General features: G+C 42.9%; 1 protein-coding gene across 2 annotated transcripts in view; it reads left to right on the forward strand.

Annotated features, from left to right (window-relative positions):
* Window positions 1-16,843, forward strand: part of nlrc5 (NLR family, CARD domain containing 5) — a 244,692-nt gene that overhangs the window by 177,076 nt on the left and 50,773 nt on the right. For both annotated transcript variants that reach the window (XM_059992681.1, XM_059992682.1), the window contains 8 exons: window positions 645-728; window positions 3,831-3,914; window positions 5,684-5,770; window positions 8,640-8,699; window positions 10,151-10,198; window positions 10,599-10,682; window positions 12,908-12,991; window positions 14,750-14,833. In XM_059992681.1, coding sequence (XP_059848664.1) covers window positions 645-728; window positions 3,831-3,914; window positions 5,684-5,770; window positions 8,640-8,699; window positions 10,151-10,198; window positions 10,599-10,682; window positions 12,908-12,991; window positions 14,750-14,833 — 615 coding nt within the window. The remainder of the gene's footprint in view (window positions 1-644; window positions 729-3,830; window positions 3,915-5,683; window positions 5,771-8,639; window positions 8,700-10,150; window positions 10,199-10,598; window positions 10,683-12,907; window positions 12,992-14,749; window positions 14,834-16,843) is intronic.

A 16,843-nucleotide genomic window follows, 5' to 3' on the forward strand; every position in this document is an offset into this window, starting at 1 on the left:
CTTTAACATGTATACATAACCATAGTTAGTCATCATTAGCAACAGAAGTCACAGATCAAGTGTTAGCTTTAAAGCTGCTATTTGCCATGTGATCTCCCTTGGTTACAATAGTCAATAAATCCCCCCCATTCAGGAGTTCATTGCATCTCATTTCTTTTTGCAGTCATTAGGATCAAGAGAGTTAATGTGATGGGCAAGATTCTGAATTTGATTCTGAATATTCACCCCAGCACCTACCTCCCTCTGCTGTAAGATTTAATGCCTTATGTTCTTCAAACATCATCATCACATCATTGCCTTCAAAGCTGAAAATCCCATGTTATCCTGTCTATGGGGTTTATAAACTAGACAACAGAAATTCACTGTACACTGATTCCAAGAACTGAACACCGTTTTATAGTTTTGAATATACCTGTTGCAATCTAACCTGTGCTCTGTGCAAGAAGTCAACTTCCTGTGGTGTACACCACATTATTGTTCCAGTTATTTGCAGAGTTTGCACAGTTGCAGCAAAGGTATTGTTGAAGGCTTTGTTTCTCCTACACTCTATCTTTGTTGCTGGTGAATGATGAAAGTTGTGTCTTACTCACAGAGAAAAAAAATTGTTTAAAAAGAGATGCTCAATTGTTGCTTTTTAATCATAGGCTCACCAACAACATAATGGGGGATGAAGACATGAGAAATCTGGTGCAGGTCGTGGTTAATCTCAAACATCTGGAAGAACTCAAGTGAGTGGTCACACACAGTGCAACCCCTACAAGGACAACTTAAAACTTGACCCAATTACATCAATATGAGCTAAGGGACTTTATAAAAAGTAAACACTTCAATAACCCACAACTTAAAATTAACCAGTCATTAGTGATTTAAATCTTTGGAAAATAATATTTTAAACTAATAACTCCCTTGTCCTAGTTTCTTAGAGCATGGAAACAGCCCTTCAGCCCAGTTGGTTCATGCTGACCAAGGTTCCCATTTAAACTAGTCCATTTGACCATGATTAGTTCATTCTTTTCTTTCCATGTATCTGTCCAAGTGCTTTTTAGACATTGTTTCAGTGTACCTGCCTCAACAACTTCCTCTGGCAGCTTGTTCAAAGTCAAAGTAAAATTTATTATCAGAGTACATGCATGTCAGTACATACAACCCTGAGTTTCCTTTCCTGTGGTCACACTTAACAAATCTATAGAACCGTAACAGTAAACTGCAAACAAACTGTGCAAATGCAGATATAAATAAATGGCAATACATAATGAGCATGAAATAACAAGATTCAAGATTCAAAAACTTTATTGTCATTCTAACCGTACATCAGCTCTGCAGGGCAAAATGAGACAGCGTTTCCCAGGAGCAGTGCAATCATAGCATAACAAACACAACACTAAATAATAAACATAACAATAAATAGTAAAACACAACAGCCACATGTCAGTTAAAAACAAGTTATAAGTGTCCAAAGCAGAGTCAGGTGGAGTAGCTATTTAGCAGTCTGACTGCCTGTGGGAGGAAGCTGTTTAGTAGCCTTGTGGTTTTAGTTTTGATGCTCCTGTATCATTTACCTGATGGCAGAAGAACAAACAGTTCATGGAGAGGGTGTGAGGGGTCTTTAATGATGTACCGTGTCTTCTGGAGGCATCAACTCTGAAAGAGGTCTTGGACAGAAGGTAGGGTGACCCCAATAACCTTCTCTGCTCCCCTAACCACCCTCTGCAAGGCTTTTTTGTCGGCAGCACTGCAGCTGGAGTACCAGGTTGTGATGCAAAAGGTCAGCACACTCTCAACCACGCCTCTGTAGAATGTAGTTAAGATGTTAGTGGGGAGTGATGCTTGTTTAAGCTTCCTCAAAAAGTGCAAACTCTGCTGGGCTCGTTTCACAATCCCAGTGGTGTTCCTGGACCAGGTGAGATTGTCCGAGATCTGCACCCCAAGGAACTTGATGTTTTCCACTCTCTCCACTGTGGAGCCGCTGATGCTGAGGGGTGTGTGCTCAGGCTGAGACCGTCTAAAATTGACGATCATCACCTTGGTTTTGGTGACATTAAGCATCAAGTTGTTGTCACTGCACCAGCTCTCTAGGTGTTTAACCTCCTCCCTGTACATTGTTTCATCATTTTTGCTGATGAGCCCCACCAGTGTGATAAGAAGATAAAAGGGTGAAGTTATCTCCTTTTGTTCAGGAGCCTGAGGGGTAGTAACTGTTGTTGAACCTGGTCCTGTGAGTCCTGAGGCTCCTGTACCAACCACCCTCTGAGTGAAAAAAATGCCCCTCAGGTTCCTACTAAACACCTCTCCTCTCTCCTTAAACCTGTGCCCAACCCTGGGGAAAAGACGAGGTGGCAATTAGTGCAGACTCATGCTTAGTTCTTGAGCTGTTGCTTTTTAATTATGTGAATATTGTTGTGTTAATATTATTTTGTGTGCTATATGAGGTATACATACTGTGTTTTGCACCCTGGTCCCGGAGGATACATCTATATGGTTGGATGACAATAAACTTGAACCTGATCTTAAACTTGCTGCCAAGTCCCTGATCACAACTTTCGGCTTTCTACGCTTCACATTCAGGTTTATTTTTCACATGAACATGGACTCATACTGTCAGTTTCCCTGCCAGTTTTCTCCAACATCGGTGTATGTAAAGCAACAGATAAATCTTGATGGGATCAGTGTGCTAAACACTGAGATTACAATTTGTTGACGTTGAATCTTTGAGATTAATTTTAAAGTTGAAAAGTGCAAAAACAGGTAGGTCATGCAATTCTGGTAACCAATCAATGTGTGTTCCTACTGCAATGATAAAAATCAAAGTGCCAGAGATAGACAGCAGGTCAGGCAGCTCCTGTGGAGGAAGAAGCACGATGAATACTTTGGACTGATGATCTGGCATTTGGACCTAACTCTTCAGATGAAATGTAATTGACCTGAAATTTTAATTATATCACTACAAATCCAGGCTGGCCTGCTGAATATTTCCAGCACATTTACAGTACTGTGCAAAAGTCTAGGCACCTATTTATAGCGAGGGTGCTTAAGACTTTTGGACAGTCCTGTATTTGTCAACATGGAGTGGAGAGCAAGTTTGTAAATCTGGTGGGAGAAAAGGATGTATGGAATGGTGAGGGAGGAGTGCCGTGGGAAGATGGTAGAGGAGTGCCTGGGGAAGGGGGTGGCGTGGGTGCAGGCACACCCAGTCCGGAGACACCAGGCAAGGTCATTTGGTTACAAACAATTGGTTTATTGATAATTATAGAATGTTTCTCTGGCGCTTCCCTCTCCCTGCCCCTTGTCCCAACCATGACTCCTCTCTCCCAGACCCCTTCCCACTCCCAGTCCAAAAAAGAGGCCCATATCAGAATCAGGTTTATCATCATTCACATAGGCCATGAAATTAGAGTTTTTTTTGTGACAGTTCTACAGTGCAATACATTAAATTACTACAGTACTGTGCAAGAGTCTTAGGCACATTTACATACGGTAGGATGCCTAAGATTTTTGCACAGTACTCTACATTATCTGCAATTATTTGTTTTCAATTCCCACTACGACTCCATTCGGAAACCACAAGAATTTATGGGGACACAACGTTGCCCGACTATCCTCAGCTATTTACAGTATGCTTTCTGCTGGCTTCCTATTGAAGGGAATCAGATGCGATTTCAAAACTGGTACAGTCTGTTTCAGATTTCATGATATGTTGCTATATATTTCCGAAAAAATATCATGATACGTGATAGTTCAGTGCGGGATGCAGAGATAAGCTGTGGGACAAGTTCTTATTGTCCCACTCATGTCAAATGCAGAATTTAAAATTTTATTGTTTTATTTTCCAGTCTACAGAAGAATGGGATTTCTCTTGCTGCTTTTGAAAACCTTTGTGAGGCACTGAATTTTTATCCTAAAACATTAACAGTAAGGTATGCTTGTTACTGACTTGGGCCAAAGGAAGGGTGTTGCCAGTTATTTATTTTCACTTTTTCTTTATCTGCACTGGCAGAGACACTCCAACACCCTTACACAACAATCTTCTGGGCTTCCTCTCTGTCTTTGTCTATGTTGGTTTGTCTGCCTCTCCCTCTATCTACAAGGCCTATAAAAAGTGCTCATCCCCTTTGGAAGTTTCCATCTTTTATTGGTTTACAACATTGAATCACAGTGAATTTAATTTTGGCTTTTTTTTGACACTGATCAATAGGAAAAGACACTACTGTATCCAAGTGAAAACAGATCTCTACAAAGTGATCTAAATTAATTACAAATATAAAACAAAATAATTGATTGCATTAGTATTCACCCCTTTAATATGACACACCAAATCATCACTGGTGCAGCCAATTGATTTTAGAAATCACATAATTAGTTAACTGGAGATCACCGTGTGCGGTCAGTGTGTTTCAATTGACTGTGTAAAAATACACCTGTATCTGGAAGGTTCAACTGCTGGTGAGTCGGTATCCTGGCAAAAACTACACCAGGAAGACAAAAGAACAACTTCATGAAAAGGGTATTGAAAAGCACAGGTCAGGAGATGGATACAAGAACATTTCCAAGTCACCAAATATCCCTTGGAGTACAGCTAAGTCGATCATCAGGAAATGGAAAGAATATGGCACAGCTGTAAATCTGCCTAGAGCAAGCTGTCCTCGAAAACTGAGACTATGCAAGAAGGGGACTAGGGAGGGAGGCCACCAAGAGACCTATGACAACTCTGAAGGCGTTACAAGCTTCAGTGGCTGAGATGGGAAAGACAACTGTTGTCTGGGTTCTTCACAGGTCGCAGCATTGTGGGAGAGTGGCAAAGAGAAAGCCACTGTTGAAAAACCTATGTGAAGCTTCAGCTAGAGTTTGCCAGAAGGCATGTGGGGAACTCGGAAGTCAGCTGGAAGATGGTTCTATGGTCTGATGAAAATGAAATTGAGCTTTCGGCTATCAGACTAAGTGCTGTGTTTGGCATAAGCCAAACACCACACATCGTCAGTAACACACCATCCCTCCCTGCCATGAAACTTGATGGTGGCTGCATCATGCTGTGGGGATGCTACACTGCAGCAGGCCCTGGAAGGCTTGTGAAGGTAGAGGGTACAAGGAATGCAGCAAAATACAGGGAAATCCTGATGCCGTCTGCAAGAGAACTGTGACTTGGGAGAAGATTTGTTTTCCAGCAAGACAATGACCCCAAGCATAAAGCCAAAGCTATACAGGAATGGCTTAAAAACAACAAAGTTAAAGTCCTTGAGTGGCCAAGTCAGAGTCCATATCTCAATCCATTGAGAATTTTCAGCTGGACTTGAAAAGGGCTGTTCACTCATAATCCCCATGCAATCTGACAGGGCTTGAGCAGTTTTATAAAGAAGAATGGGGAAAAAATAGTGTCCAAATGTGCAAATCCCTCTCTCTCTCCCCTCTCCCCTCTTCCAACCCCCTACCCCTCTCCACCCCTTGCCCCCCCCACCCCTGTCCACTCATCCTTCCCTCTTCCCCACTCCCCCCTTCCCTCTCTTACCCCCCTTCTCTCCAACACAGACATTATGGAGGGAATCTTTTTTGACCCTTTATCCTCTTTTGTACACTAGCATGTTTCAACAATGGGGGCTGAAGGGCTTCAGAATTGACCCCAAGATTGTTGCTGTCAGAACTTCGAGTGTTTTAAGACTGAAGGCAGTGTTGTTTCTGGTTTCTGTTTCAGGTTTGAAGAGATGTGGATACATGGAGCAGATTCTGCTAACCTTGTTGTGAAGTGTGTCCAAACCCATCTGAATATTGCGGAAATTAGGTTAGAACTTCACTCTTTATCGGATTGGTGGTTTATATCAACATTACAGTAATAGACTACAGTATCTGTTTTACGATTCTTTGATGTTCAAGCTTGATGTAAGTACTGCTGAAAAACTACTTTGATGTAGACGTGGACTGAACCAGGGTCAGGTGTTTGGCTTGTTCCCCATGTAACTTCAGCTTGTCTCAGTAAAGCTAATGAGTGTAAAGTTAGGCTGGATTTAATGGGGCCTTCGCAGAAATTGGCAAGCAGGAATAACCGAGCTGCTCCATGGTATTCCCTCATATTCACGTTCCCTGGATTATTTTGATTGGATCCACACAATCACTGACACAGGACACGTAGATTAGCAGAACATCCATGAAGACAACTCATTTGGTAAAAACACAGACCTAGCAGTTCAGTAAGATTAACATTTCTTGAGATTACTTATAGCAGTATTAATTTATTTCCAAGAGATTTAAAGGAGATGTGAGCTGTCTAGGTCATCTGGCCTATCAGAAGGACGTAATGTTTAAGCTGCTGTGGGATGTTATATACACCTGCAGTTGAAAACCAACATCTAAGCTTTGTATCATGTCTGAGGCATTTGAGGTTTCTCTAGTGATCTGTGGAAGCCTGTTGTCAAGGGGAATTGAAAAGCAAAGTCATGTCATCTCTCAACTATCTGTAGTGCCAGACATAATTTTTGTTAAGTCCTGAATGCCTTAATGTGGTCTGTGAATCACTGATCCACCACAAGTACCAGCCTGTGTTCAGCTGTGTGCTCAAGCATCAGATGTTGGTGTTCAATTGTCCTTTTGGCTTACTTGGAAGTGTGACAGTGAGGGATCCATTTGGCCAGGACCGTAAGTTCACATTGACAGGGCCAAGTGCTGCATCACTAGGTTTGAACCTCAGTCCTCCTCACCTGGCCCAGCTCCATATCCCTTACTGCCCCTCACTCTCAATGATGTATCGACTCCTTTCATGAAATCTGAGAGGAGATTTACAAGGATGTTGCCTGGATTTGGGAGCATGCCTTAGGAGAATAGGTTGAGTGAACTTGGCCTTTTCTCTGTGGAGTGACGGAGGACGAGAGGTGACCTGATAGAAGTGTATAAGATGATGAGAGGCATGGTTCATGTGGATAGCTCGAGGTTATTTCCCAGGGCTGAGAAAGGGGGCACAGTTTTAAGGTGCTTGGAAGTAGGTACAGAGGGGATGTCAGAGGTAAGTTTTTCACACAGAGACTGGTGACTGTGTGGAATGCACTGCCAGCGACAGTGGTAGAGGCGGATAATACAATAGGGTCTTTAAAGAGACTCTTAGATAGGTATATGGAGCTTGGGAAAATAGAGGGCTATGCGGTAGGGAAATTCTAGGCAGTTTCTAGAGTAGGTTACATGGTTGGCACAGCATGAGCTTATAATGTGCTGTAGGTTTCTATGTTCTATGCTGCCCCATAAGTCAATCTTTTACGGAGCTATTCATCACAGAAATGGGTCTTATACGTCCACAACGGCCTCTTTGCCCATCAACATTAATCCCATTTACCTACGAAAGCATCATATCCTTCTGCGTCATACTTATTTAAATGACTGTCTGAAGGCCATTTAAATGTAATATTTGTATATCATTCCACTACCCCCTCTGGCAGTGAGTTCCAGATATCAACTATTCTCTGCATAAAAAGATCTTACCCGTCATATTCCCTTTAAAACTCCCTCTCACCTTTAATCTATGCCCCCTTTGCTTTGATAGCTCTACCATGAGAAGCAGGTCCTGACTATCTACCCTAGCTCTGCCTCTCAGGATATTATGTATCTACCAGGCTGTCCCCTCAGCCTCCCTTGCTCCAGGGAAAACAAGTCCAGCTTTTGCAATCTCTCCGCATAACTAATACACTCCGGTCCGGAGAACTGTGAGAGAGAATTCCAGTTTTTTGCTTTTCTGAAGTGTTTCCTAACTTAAGAACATTAGATTGAGGAGTAGAAGTAGTCTCTTTGGTGCTCTGTGGCTGCTCCAACAGTCAATAGTATCACAGTTGATCTTTTAACTCAGCACCATTTTCCTGCACTAATCCCATAACTAACTATTAAAGGTTAAATATTAGAAGTCTATAACTTGCTGACTTGAATATTCTCAGTGACTGAGCCTCAACAGCCCAACAAGTTGTTCATTTCAAGCCTTCAGCACCTTTCAGATGAAGAAAGTTCTATTGATTTTGCTGTTATTCACCAGTTGTAGACAGTTGGGCAAGGGAAATCCCAGCTCCTTATCCTGTCAAGCCTCATTCAAATTTTAGATCCTTCAAAGAGATCATCTAGACCCAAGAAGAATGATAGCTGAGTCCACCCAGTCTCTTCTCATTGGTCAAATCCCCATCCCAGGGTCAGTCTAGTGAGCCTTTGCTGCACTCACTCTCTCTCAATGATTTGAAAGCCCAAACTCCCTTCTTCTCTTGTTCAGCCTGACAGCAAGGAACTATCATCTCTTTGTCTACAACCCTAAATTCTTCTACTATATGATCCTCCTTGATCAAAGACTCATTTCTCTAGACCCACCACAATAAAGCCCAAATTTATGAACCTGGATATTCTCGTAATTCGTCCTCCTTTCCTTTGGGATCTATCTGCTCCTGGACACTCAGCTAGACAGAAATCAAAAGGTTTCCTGCTGACATCTAGTGACATCTTCTTGCCTAGCAGATACTGCAGCACTGTGGTGTAAATGGGTTGCAGAGAAGACTGAAGGTCAAATCACTGGAAGAGGTTTTTCCACGGATTCACCCTTATTTATTGTTAAGAATCTTTGCTTGCTGTTCTGCTTGAGAAACTGCAGATTGTTTGACTGATTAGATTGATCAATAAAATGTACTTTTCAGGATAAAGGCGAACCAAGCTTTAATAAGGCTAATGGACAGTGATTGCCGAACTTCTGATGGGTACGTAAATCTCGGGTGTCATTAAAATCGGCAAGGGCAATAACCAACAGGCCGGATGGTAGAACTGAGGCCATGATCAGACTACCCATAGCTTAATCAAATAACAGAGAAGGTTCAGGGAGCTCAACGATCTTTACCTGATCTTTCTTCCTATGTTCATCTGTCTGGTTTCTATTCATAGTGTCAATTCTTCCGCTGAAGCTGATATTGGCTGTTCAGGCAATACCTCACCTTGTCCTGACGAAGGGTCCTGGCCTGAAACATTGAACATCTACTCCTCTCCATAGACACTGTCTGACCTGCTGAGTTCCAATGGCATCAAGTGTTTATTATTCTGGATTTGCAGCTTCTGCAGAATTTCATATGTTTATGATGACTTTGTTAATGCTGGAGTACCGGCTGTTGCTGTTGGAAAGGGCTATAACCTCCTCAGTGCTTTAGGCAGCAGTACCCCAGACAGGGACCATATCTCTTCACCTGGGACATATCACATTTCATAGTCACTCCAAATGCCCCCACATGAAGAACTTGTCTTTGTCAGCTTCCATCCCAGCGTCTCAGTGATTGCTATCGTTATCCTGCCCTGTACTGATCCCATGGTGACCTTGGGCTGTGCTTCCTTGAAAATGAGAAGAGTTTGGGAGCAGAGTCAAGATGCTGGAAGAATTTTCCTGATGAAAGCAACAGTATATATCCTTAACACAAGAGATTCTGAAGATGCTGGAAAACCAGAGCAACACACACAAGGTACTGGAGGAACTCTGCTGGTCAAAGAGAATCTTTGGAGAGGAGTAAACAGTCAATATTTCAGGCCAAGACCCTTCATCAAAACTGGAAAGGATGGGGGAAGGGTAAGAAATTGGGAGGAGGGCAAGGAGTACAAGCTGGGAGGCAATGAGGGTGGGGATGAAGTGAGAAGCTGGGAAGTGATAGGTTGAAGAAGAAGGAATCTGATGGGAAAGGACGGTGTAGCATGGGAGAAAAGAGGAAGGTGTTCCAGAGGGAGATGAGAGGCAAGTGAGGAGAAGAGGTAAGAGGGGAGTCAGGATGGGGATATGTAATAGAGAGAAGGGGGGAGGGGGGAGAAATTACTGGAAGTTAGAGAAGTCAATGTTCAATTTGTTGGAGAGTGTGGGAGCCTCTTTTCTGTAACCCTTTATATAAATGGCTATGAAAGGCCGTGCGGGCACACAATCTGAGTCTGACTGCATTGTTACCATTACAGTGCCATGGCCCACCAGCCCAGAAACAATGATGAGCATTTACAATTCACTGAGTTATTACAGCACAGAAAGAGGCCATTCAGCCCAGTAGGTGGAGTGACGGAACTCCATGCAGGTCGCACCTGAGTCCAGATTCAGACCCAGGTCCTGGGAGCTGTGAGGCAGAGCTGCAACATAGGGACTTCCTCTGCACCCAGGCTGATCCCAGATCTTTCTTATTCTTTACAGCACCCAAATGGACAAAACAGCATCCTATCCTTCCCTCAGATTACTCAGGTAATTAGTCAGTTTAATTACTTTGATTATCAAAATCAAAATTATACTTTAAGAATTTTTCTTTGCAGTCATTTTTATAATCTAATATACTGGCAGTTCATTTGTAAAGGATTAATGTAAAATTACAGGTGTCCCCCCTTTACAAAGGTAGAGTGTTCCTATGAAACCACTGTTAAGCCGAAGTGGCATAAAGCGAAGAATCATTAATTTATATCGGAAAAATTTTTGTAAAAGCAAAAATCCTCTTTGTAATGCAAAAACAGGTTACTAATGTAGGTCTTTTGTAAAAGCAAAGTGTCGTAAAGCGAACATTGGTAAAGCAGGGGACACCTGTATTGCAAGGAATGAATTATTTCTTCTAAACAGTCCTGAATACAAAGCACATTTTTCTACCTTACAGTCTGCAACAGTGTAAAATCGAAGCACCCCACCTTCTACAACTTTCGTCCATCATTAAACAATGTCCCAGTTTAATGGAGCTGTAGTAAGTTTTTCACTTATTTGTAGCTTCTCATTTTATCTGTGTGTTGTACTTGTGTGTTGCCATGAGCCATTACCAGTCTTTGCTGAGGAAAATATTATTGATGTACAGTATATTGTACCAAATTTAGCGAAGCACTGTTACTTCAGTTGGTACTGTATTGCTTTGAGGAGTGTAAAGATTTTATCAAGTGAGTGAAAAACACCCAAAAATCTGCAGTTGCTGGGAATCCCTAATAAAATATGAAAATGCTGGAAATGATCAGCAGATTAGACAATATCAGTGGGAGAGAAACCAAGCTCACATTTCAGGACAAATGCCCTTTGTTTGAAGAGCTCAAACTAAGATTTCACCAGCTGAATTGTTAATTCCATTTCTCTTCCACAGATGCTATCTGACCTGCTGAGATTTTCCAGTATTTTCTGCTTTAATTCTGATAAGTGAGGCTTTGGGCCTACTCCAGGCTTCAGTTCTGAGGACTTACTTCTGGTTCGGAATGCTGGTGTTCGTTTCAGTTGTTTGCCTGACTTGTATTTTCTTTTCTTTCTCTTGTGCTTTGTGTGTTGGTCTTTTATTCTTATTTTTTTTTACTTTAATTGGGTCCTTTGGGGTTTCTTGCTTTCTGGCTCCCTGTCAGCAAGCAGATCTCAAAGTTTTTGATAATAAATGTACTTGAACTTGAACATTAATTATGTATTTTGACAGAACCCCTGTAATGAAATCCCAGGCATATAAAATTTCTGATACTTGACATATAAACTCCCCTCAGGCATCCAGCCGGGTACAGATATCGATTATATCCAATGGTTTGATGATAAACTCTGCTATCGGCACCCTGAAGATGGCAGAGTTTGTCATCGAAACATCGGTTATAATCGATACATATACCCAGCTGGAAGCCCGAGAGGAGCTTATTCATAATATACACTGGGAAAGCACTAAATCCTTACTCTGATACTTGGTTCTCACACTTGAGTGTGGTGTTCCTCCTAGGCAAATAATGATAGGTAGATAGCTAGGTAGATACTTTATAGATCCCTAAGGAAATGACAGTGTCACAATACCATTGCAAGTGCACAGATATACAAATATTAGAAGAGAAGTGACAAAGAATAAAGGAAGAAGGTGCTGCTGAAAGCAAGAATTCACTCAGGGACTGGTGCCTCTGTGGCTCCAGTGGTGTTTCACTGGGTCAGAATAGTTCGGTTGTAATAATTTTCTGTGCACAAAAATTTTGTTATTAAGTTCCACTCCAGGACTGAAAACTAACTTGATAATGCAGTGCCCTTCCAAACCGTCCTGTCAGAAGTCCTGTCTTCTGGAAGCCTTGTCCAGTGGGCTGCTAAAGATCCCTCCCTCAGTTCTAAGAGGTGGAGGATTTTTGGCCTTAGACTTGGCCTTGACTATTTTCCCTCTTCAACAGTTTGACTATCCTTCTGCATTGCACTCTGGTGAAGCCAAAAATAAGTCAAAATCAAAGTAAATTTATTACCAAAGTACACATTTGTCTCTATATAAGTCCTTGTGATTAATTTTCTTGCAGATTTACAGGAAAATAACCAATACAATAGAATTCAGGAAACTTAGGCATGAACAATGACAGCCAATGTGCAAAAGAAAACAAGTTGAGCAAAACAAAATAATACTGAGAAAGTGAGTTATTGAGTTGTTGAAATTGAGTCTACGGGTTGTGGAATCAGTTCAGAGTTGAGGTGAGTGAAGTTACCCACACTAGTTCAGGAGGCTGGTGGTTGAGGGTAATAACTCTTCCTGAACTGGGTGCTGTGGGACCTAGGATTCCTGGTGCTCTTGCCCAATGGCAGTGAGAGGAGTACATAGTCTGTATGGCGGGGGTCCTCGATGATGGACGCTGCTTTCTTGTGACAATGTTCCTTGTATATGTGCTCAATGGTCAGGAAGACTTTGCCTGTGATGTGCTGTATCCAGCTCTTTCTGTAGACCTGTTCATTGCATATCAGACTGTGATGCCATCAGTTAGGTGTTCTCCACTGTGCATCTATGGAACTTTGTCAACGTTTTAGAAGACGTGCCAAATCTGCATTCACTGTCCTTCAAATGAGTTCCCTGCTTGGGTCCCCAGTGGCAGTTGTGCAGTCTGTGTATCTGGTGATCTCACCACCCTGAGGTGGAAGGGATGGTTTGGTACTCGGCTCTGTGCCTTGTTGGTTCTGGATTTGATATCATTGGTTCTGCTCGTTCCCTTACAGCCTGTCCCAAAACAACCTCGGTGACAAGGGAGCAGAAACGCTGGCTGAATTCCTTCAGGTTATCCAGGGGCTGAGAATTCTCAGGTAGGTTCTGGAACACAAACTTGATCCCTGTTTTCAATCTTAAGTTGCCATTCTATGTTATTGGACATTGATTTGCATCATGAGAATTATTCAGCTGTGTCTGTGAGGAAGGGGGTGAAGCTCAGCAAAGGGCCTGTTTTTAATCTCCAGTGTCTGCTCCTTTAATAATTGACACACTCCCTTTTATAGTCAACTTGCCTTTGGTCCCCCACACCCCTCCCTCTCCTGGCCATCAGCGGCAATGAACGTTGCTGTCCAAGTGCCTTGCAGATCCTAGACACAGCCCTCATCCCCCGTCAGGGAGTGTGTGGGTGGCAGGAAATGAAGCTTAGCTGGGACAATCCCCAATAGTCCCAGTCCGAGTCCTCACATGGGGTAAGGTCTCAGTCTTCATAGTTAGGATCCGAATCAGGTTTATTATCAGTGCCATAAGTTGTGGAGTTTGCTCTTTTGTGGCAGACATGACAAACTACTACAAGTTGCCATAAAAATAAGTAGAGGAAAATAGTGAGATAGTGGTTGCAGAACGTTCATAAGTCTGACAATAGAGGGGAGGGAGCTGTTCCTAAAACGGAGTATTGGTCTTCAGGCTCCTGTACCTCCTGCCTGATGGTAGTAATGAGAAGAGGGCACACTCCTGATGGTGAGGGCTCTTATTGATGGAGGCGGCCTGCTTAAGGCACTGCCTTTTGAAGATGGACTCAATGGTGGGGAGACTAGTGCCCACTAGTAGCTGGCTGAGATTACAACCCTCTGCTGCCACCTTACGATCCTGTGTATTTCCACCTCCAAACCGGGCAGTGATGCCACCAGCTGAAATGCTAAATCCCCTCAAGCGGTTGGGGCTGGTAGAGTTGGTTCCTGGCAGATAGTGGGATATTTTGAAGGTGAGAGGCAGGTGGCAGAGTGTAGTCTAAAATTACACAAAATGATTCAGAACAGATGTGATTTAGATTGGGTGTGATTTTAAAGTGAGTGTTATGTAGAGTGGGTGTTATTCAAGGTGGGTTTGATGTAGAATGACTGGGAGATCTTCGCAAGGCTTCAAGGATACACTGTTGCTGCATTTTCGGGAGCTTCTCATAGTGTACATACTTCATATTTCGGAAGATGATGAGGTAGATCTTTTGCCTTTATCCACTCTGAGACGCAAATGCCTCACCAGAAAGGGCAGGAGGGAAGATGCTCCAGGTCTCTGCACTGAAAGCAGTCATCAGAGGTTGCGCTCAAGATGTCTGCCATGACTTTTAAAATTGACTTCATTTTTCATTCTGAAAAAGCCCCTCTTTTAATCTGGCTTTAAGCATCTACTAAAAAATAAAGGTTAGCTTTATTTGTCACATATGCTGTACATCGACACATAGGATGAAATGCTTTATTTTTGTCAGCAAGCAACGCAGTCTGAGGACGAGCTGGGGGCAGCCAGCCAGTGTCAGCGTACTTTTGCCACAAGCATTGCATGCCCACAACTTGCTAACCCTTAGGAGTACGGGAGGAAAGCAGATCAGCCCGAAGAAAGGCAAGTGGTCACAGGGACAATGTACAAACTCGTTACAGGCAGCGGTGGGAATTGAACTCTGGGTGCCGGCTCTGTCAAGTGTCATCCAAACCGCATGCTACTGTAACACCCAGTACTAATTCCATTGGGAAGACGTTGGACTGTTTGCCCCAATACCTTGTACAAGACTGACCTAGTAACAGGTGCTCATTTGAAATCTTGCTGCTATGATTAGCTAATTACTGTCTCTCCTCTCTCAGCCTAGAATCCACCAACATAAGCAACGCAGGCATGGTGCTGCTAACAACAGGTCTTTGTAAATGCCACAGCCTTGAGGAGTTAAAGTAAGATCTGAATTTTGCTTTGTTCGCTTTGTTTGTTGTCTGGATGATTGGATAGTCTGGTGATTTCTTTTAGAAGATGGTTGCGATCCACCTCGCTTGACGTTCTTGGGTTCCCAGAATCCTGATTTCAAATGGTCCAAGGGTGGTGTATTTCCCGTCAACGCTGCTACTCCTTGCTGGGAGAGGGTGCAGTCTTCACATTCTCAGCAGGCCCCAGTCACAGCAGCCGGGTGAAATCTCCGTACAGGATAGTCATCACCAGTGGCCCGGCTGGCATTTATCCCTTACACATAGGCATGCACGCACGCACACATATACACGCAGAACCTCTTACCCCACATCAAACACATCACCGTTGACCACACAACCCAGATAGAACATGAAACTTCCACCACATTTGAGTTGACCACCAAGATTGCATTTAAGGCAATGCTGGTTTAGTATATAGTAAGAGGATTAGCAGAAAAGAATCCAAGGGTATGTTGATGGAGGGCAATGAAATAAACAATAAAAATCACATCCACTGAGCACCAGGCGACTGATAGGCTACATAACTGTGTTTCATCAGAATTTGGGCTGGGCAACTAACAGTAACCACTTAGCAATATCCAGTTCCTCTTGAGCCTGTTCCATTGTTTAGTCAGATTATAATTAATGTGTAGAACTCTTATCTATTACCTTGATTCTGAAAGTCCTGATAACATATTTTAGGAAGCATTTACTTGGAAACATCTTAGGCTACTTACCTTCAGGCCACCAAGAATAACACGTAATACTGATTAATGACTTCTGTTTTGAGCTTTCTGCTTTCAAACCACAGAAACCAGCAATATTTTAGAGGTCATCTCTGAAGGGTTTAACTCTATACAAAGGATGCAGCTTTAGTGACACCCTGTGGGCATTTTACCTGAGCATTACACAGAGTGGATCTCACTCTCTGATATTTTTGCAGTGGCAGGTTTGCTCAAGCCAGTGCTGCTTATTTAGATTTAGGATTTCAATACACAGTTGTTTATCACATGTGCATGGAGACATTTGCATTAACCAGCAGACCCGGTGCACAGCCTGCAAGTGTTGCCACACATTCCTGCGCCAACGTTGCCCTTTCCTTCTCAAACTGTGTGCCATGATGCCACCCCCACTATAATGCTTCCTTCGTCAGTTTGTATCGAGTGCTGCTGTTGACTGAATTGAATTATTCACTGTACATGTGCCCACGTGTCCCTGTAGTCATTCCAGTGACTCAGCCAGGTTGGCAGATTTGTACTGCAGCTTGTAGTCATGCCACTGCTTAACCAAAATGGGCAGCTAATGAAGAGTGATGACAACCAGTTGGAAAATCAAACACAAAAGTACAAGATTGTGTAATAACACTAAAGTTGCCTTTGAACAGTAGTGTTAAGTGTGAGTTAGAGGTGAATGTCAAAGTTCTGGTGTCACCAGACTCTCAAAAACTAGCAGCCTGGCACGTTGACTGCCATCACCGGAAATTATTCAAAGTGTTTACGTGTCTTTATACGTTACTGATCGCTAACACTGCTCCAATAATCTTACTGGGAAGCATTCGTTTTCCAGGACCGTGCTCCTCTGGCTCATCCTGTCTCAGGGGTGTGGGTGACTCCAGTGCAAGCGGGTCATGCCAGTGTTCTCGCTGCAGACGTTTCCTGGTCCCTCTCACTGAGACTGAGGCATTGGCCTGCTCCGGCTCTTCCAGACTTTGCTTTCTCAGGACTCACTTTTGTGCCGATTCCTATTTGCTTACTTTTATTGTTTGCACAATTTGCCTTTCCCCTTTCCTTCCACCTTGGGTCTTCTTTCTTTTAATGGGCTCTTTTGAGTTTCTTTGTTTTGTGGCTGCCTGTAAGGAGATGAATCTCAAGGTTATATGATGTATGCATACTTCGAGTCAGAAGCAAGTTGAATATCACCGGCATATATCGTGAAATTTGTTAACTTTCTGGCAGCAGCACAATGCAATACATGACAAACGAGAGAAAAATCTGGGCATTA

This window comes from Hypanus sabinus, chromosome 17 (genome assembly GCF_030144855.1).
Source record: "Hypanus sabinus isolate sHypSab1 chromosome 17, sHypSab1.hap1, whole genome shotgun sequence".
In the NCBI taxonomy this organism is placed as follows: Eukaryota; Metazoa; Chordata; class Chondrichthyes; order Myliobatiformes; family Dasyatidae; genus Hypanus; species Hypanus sabinus.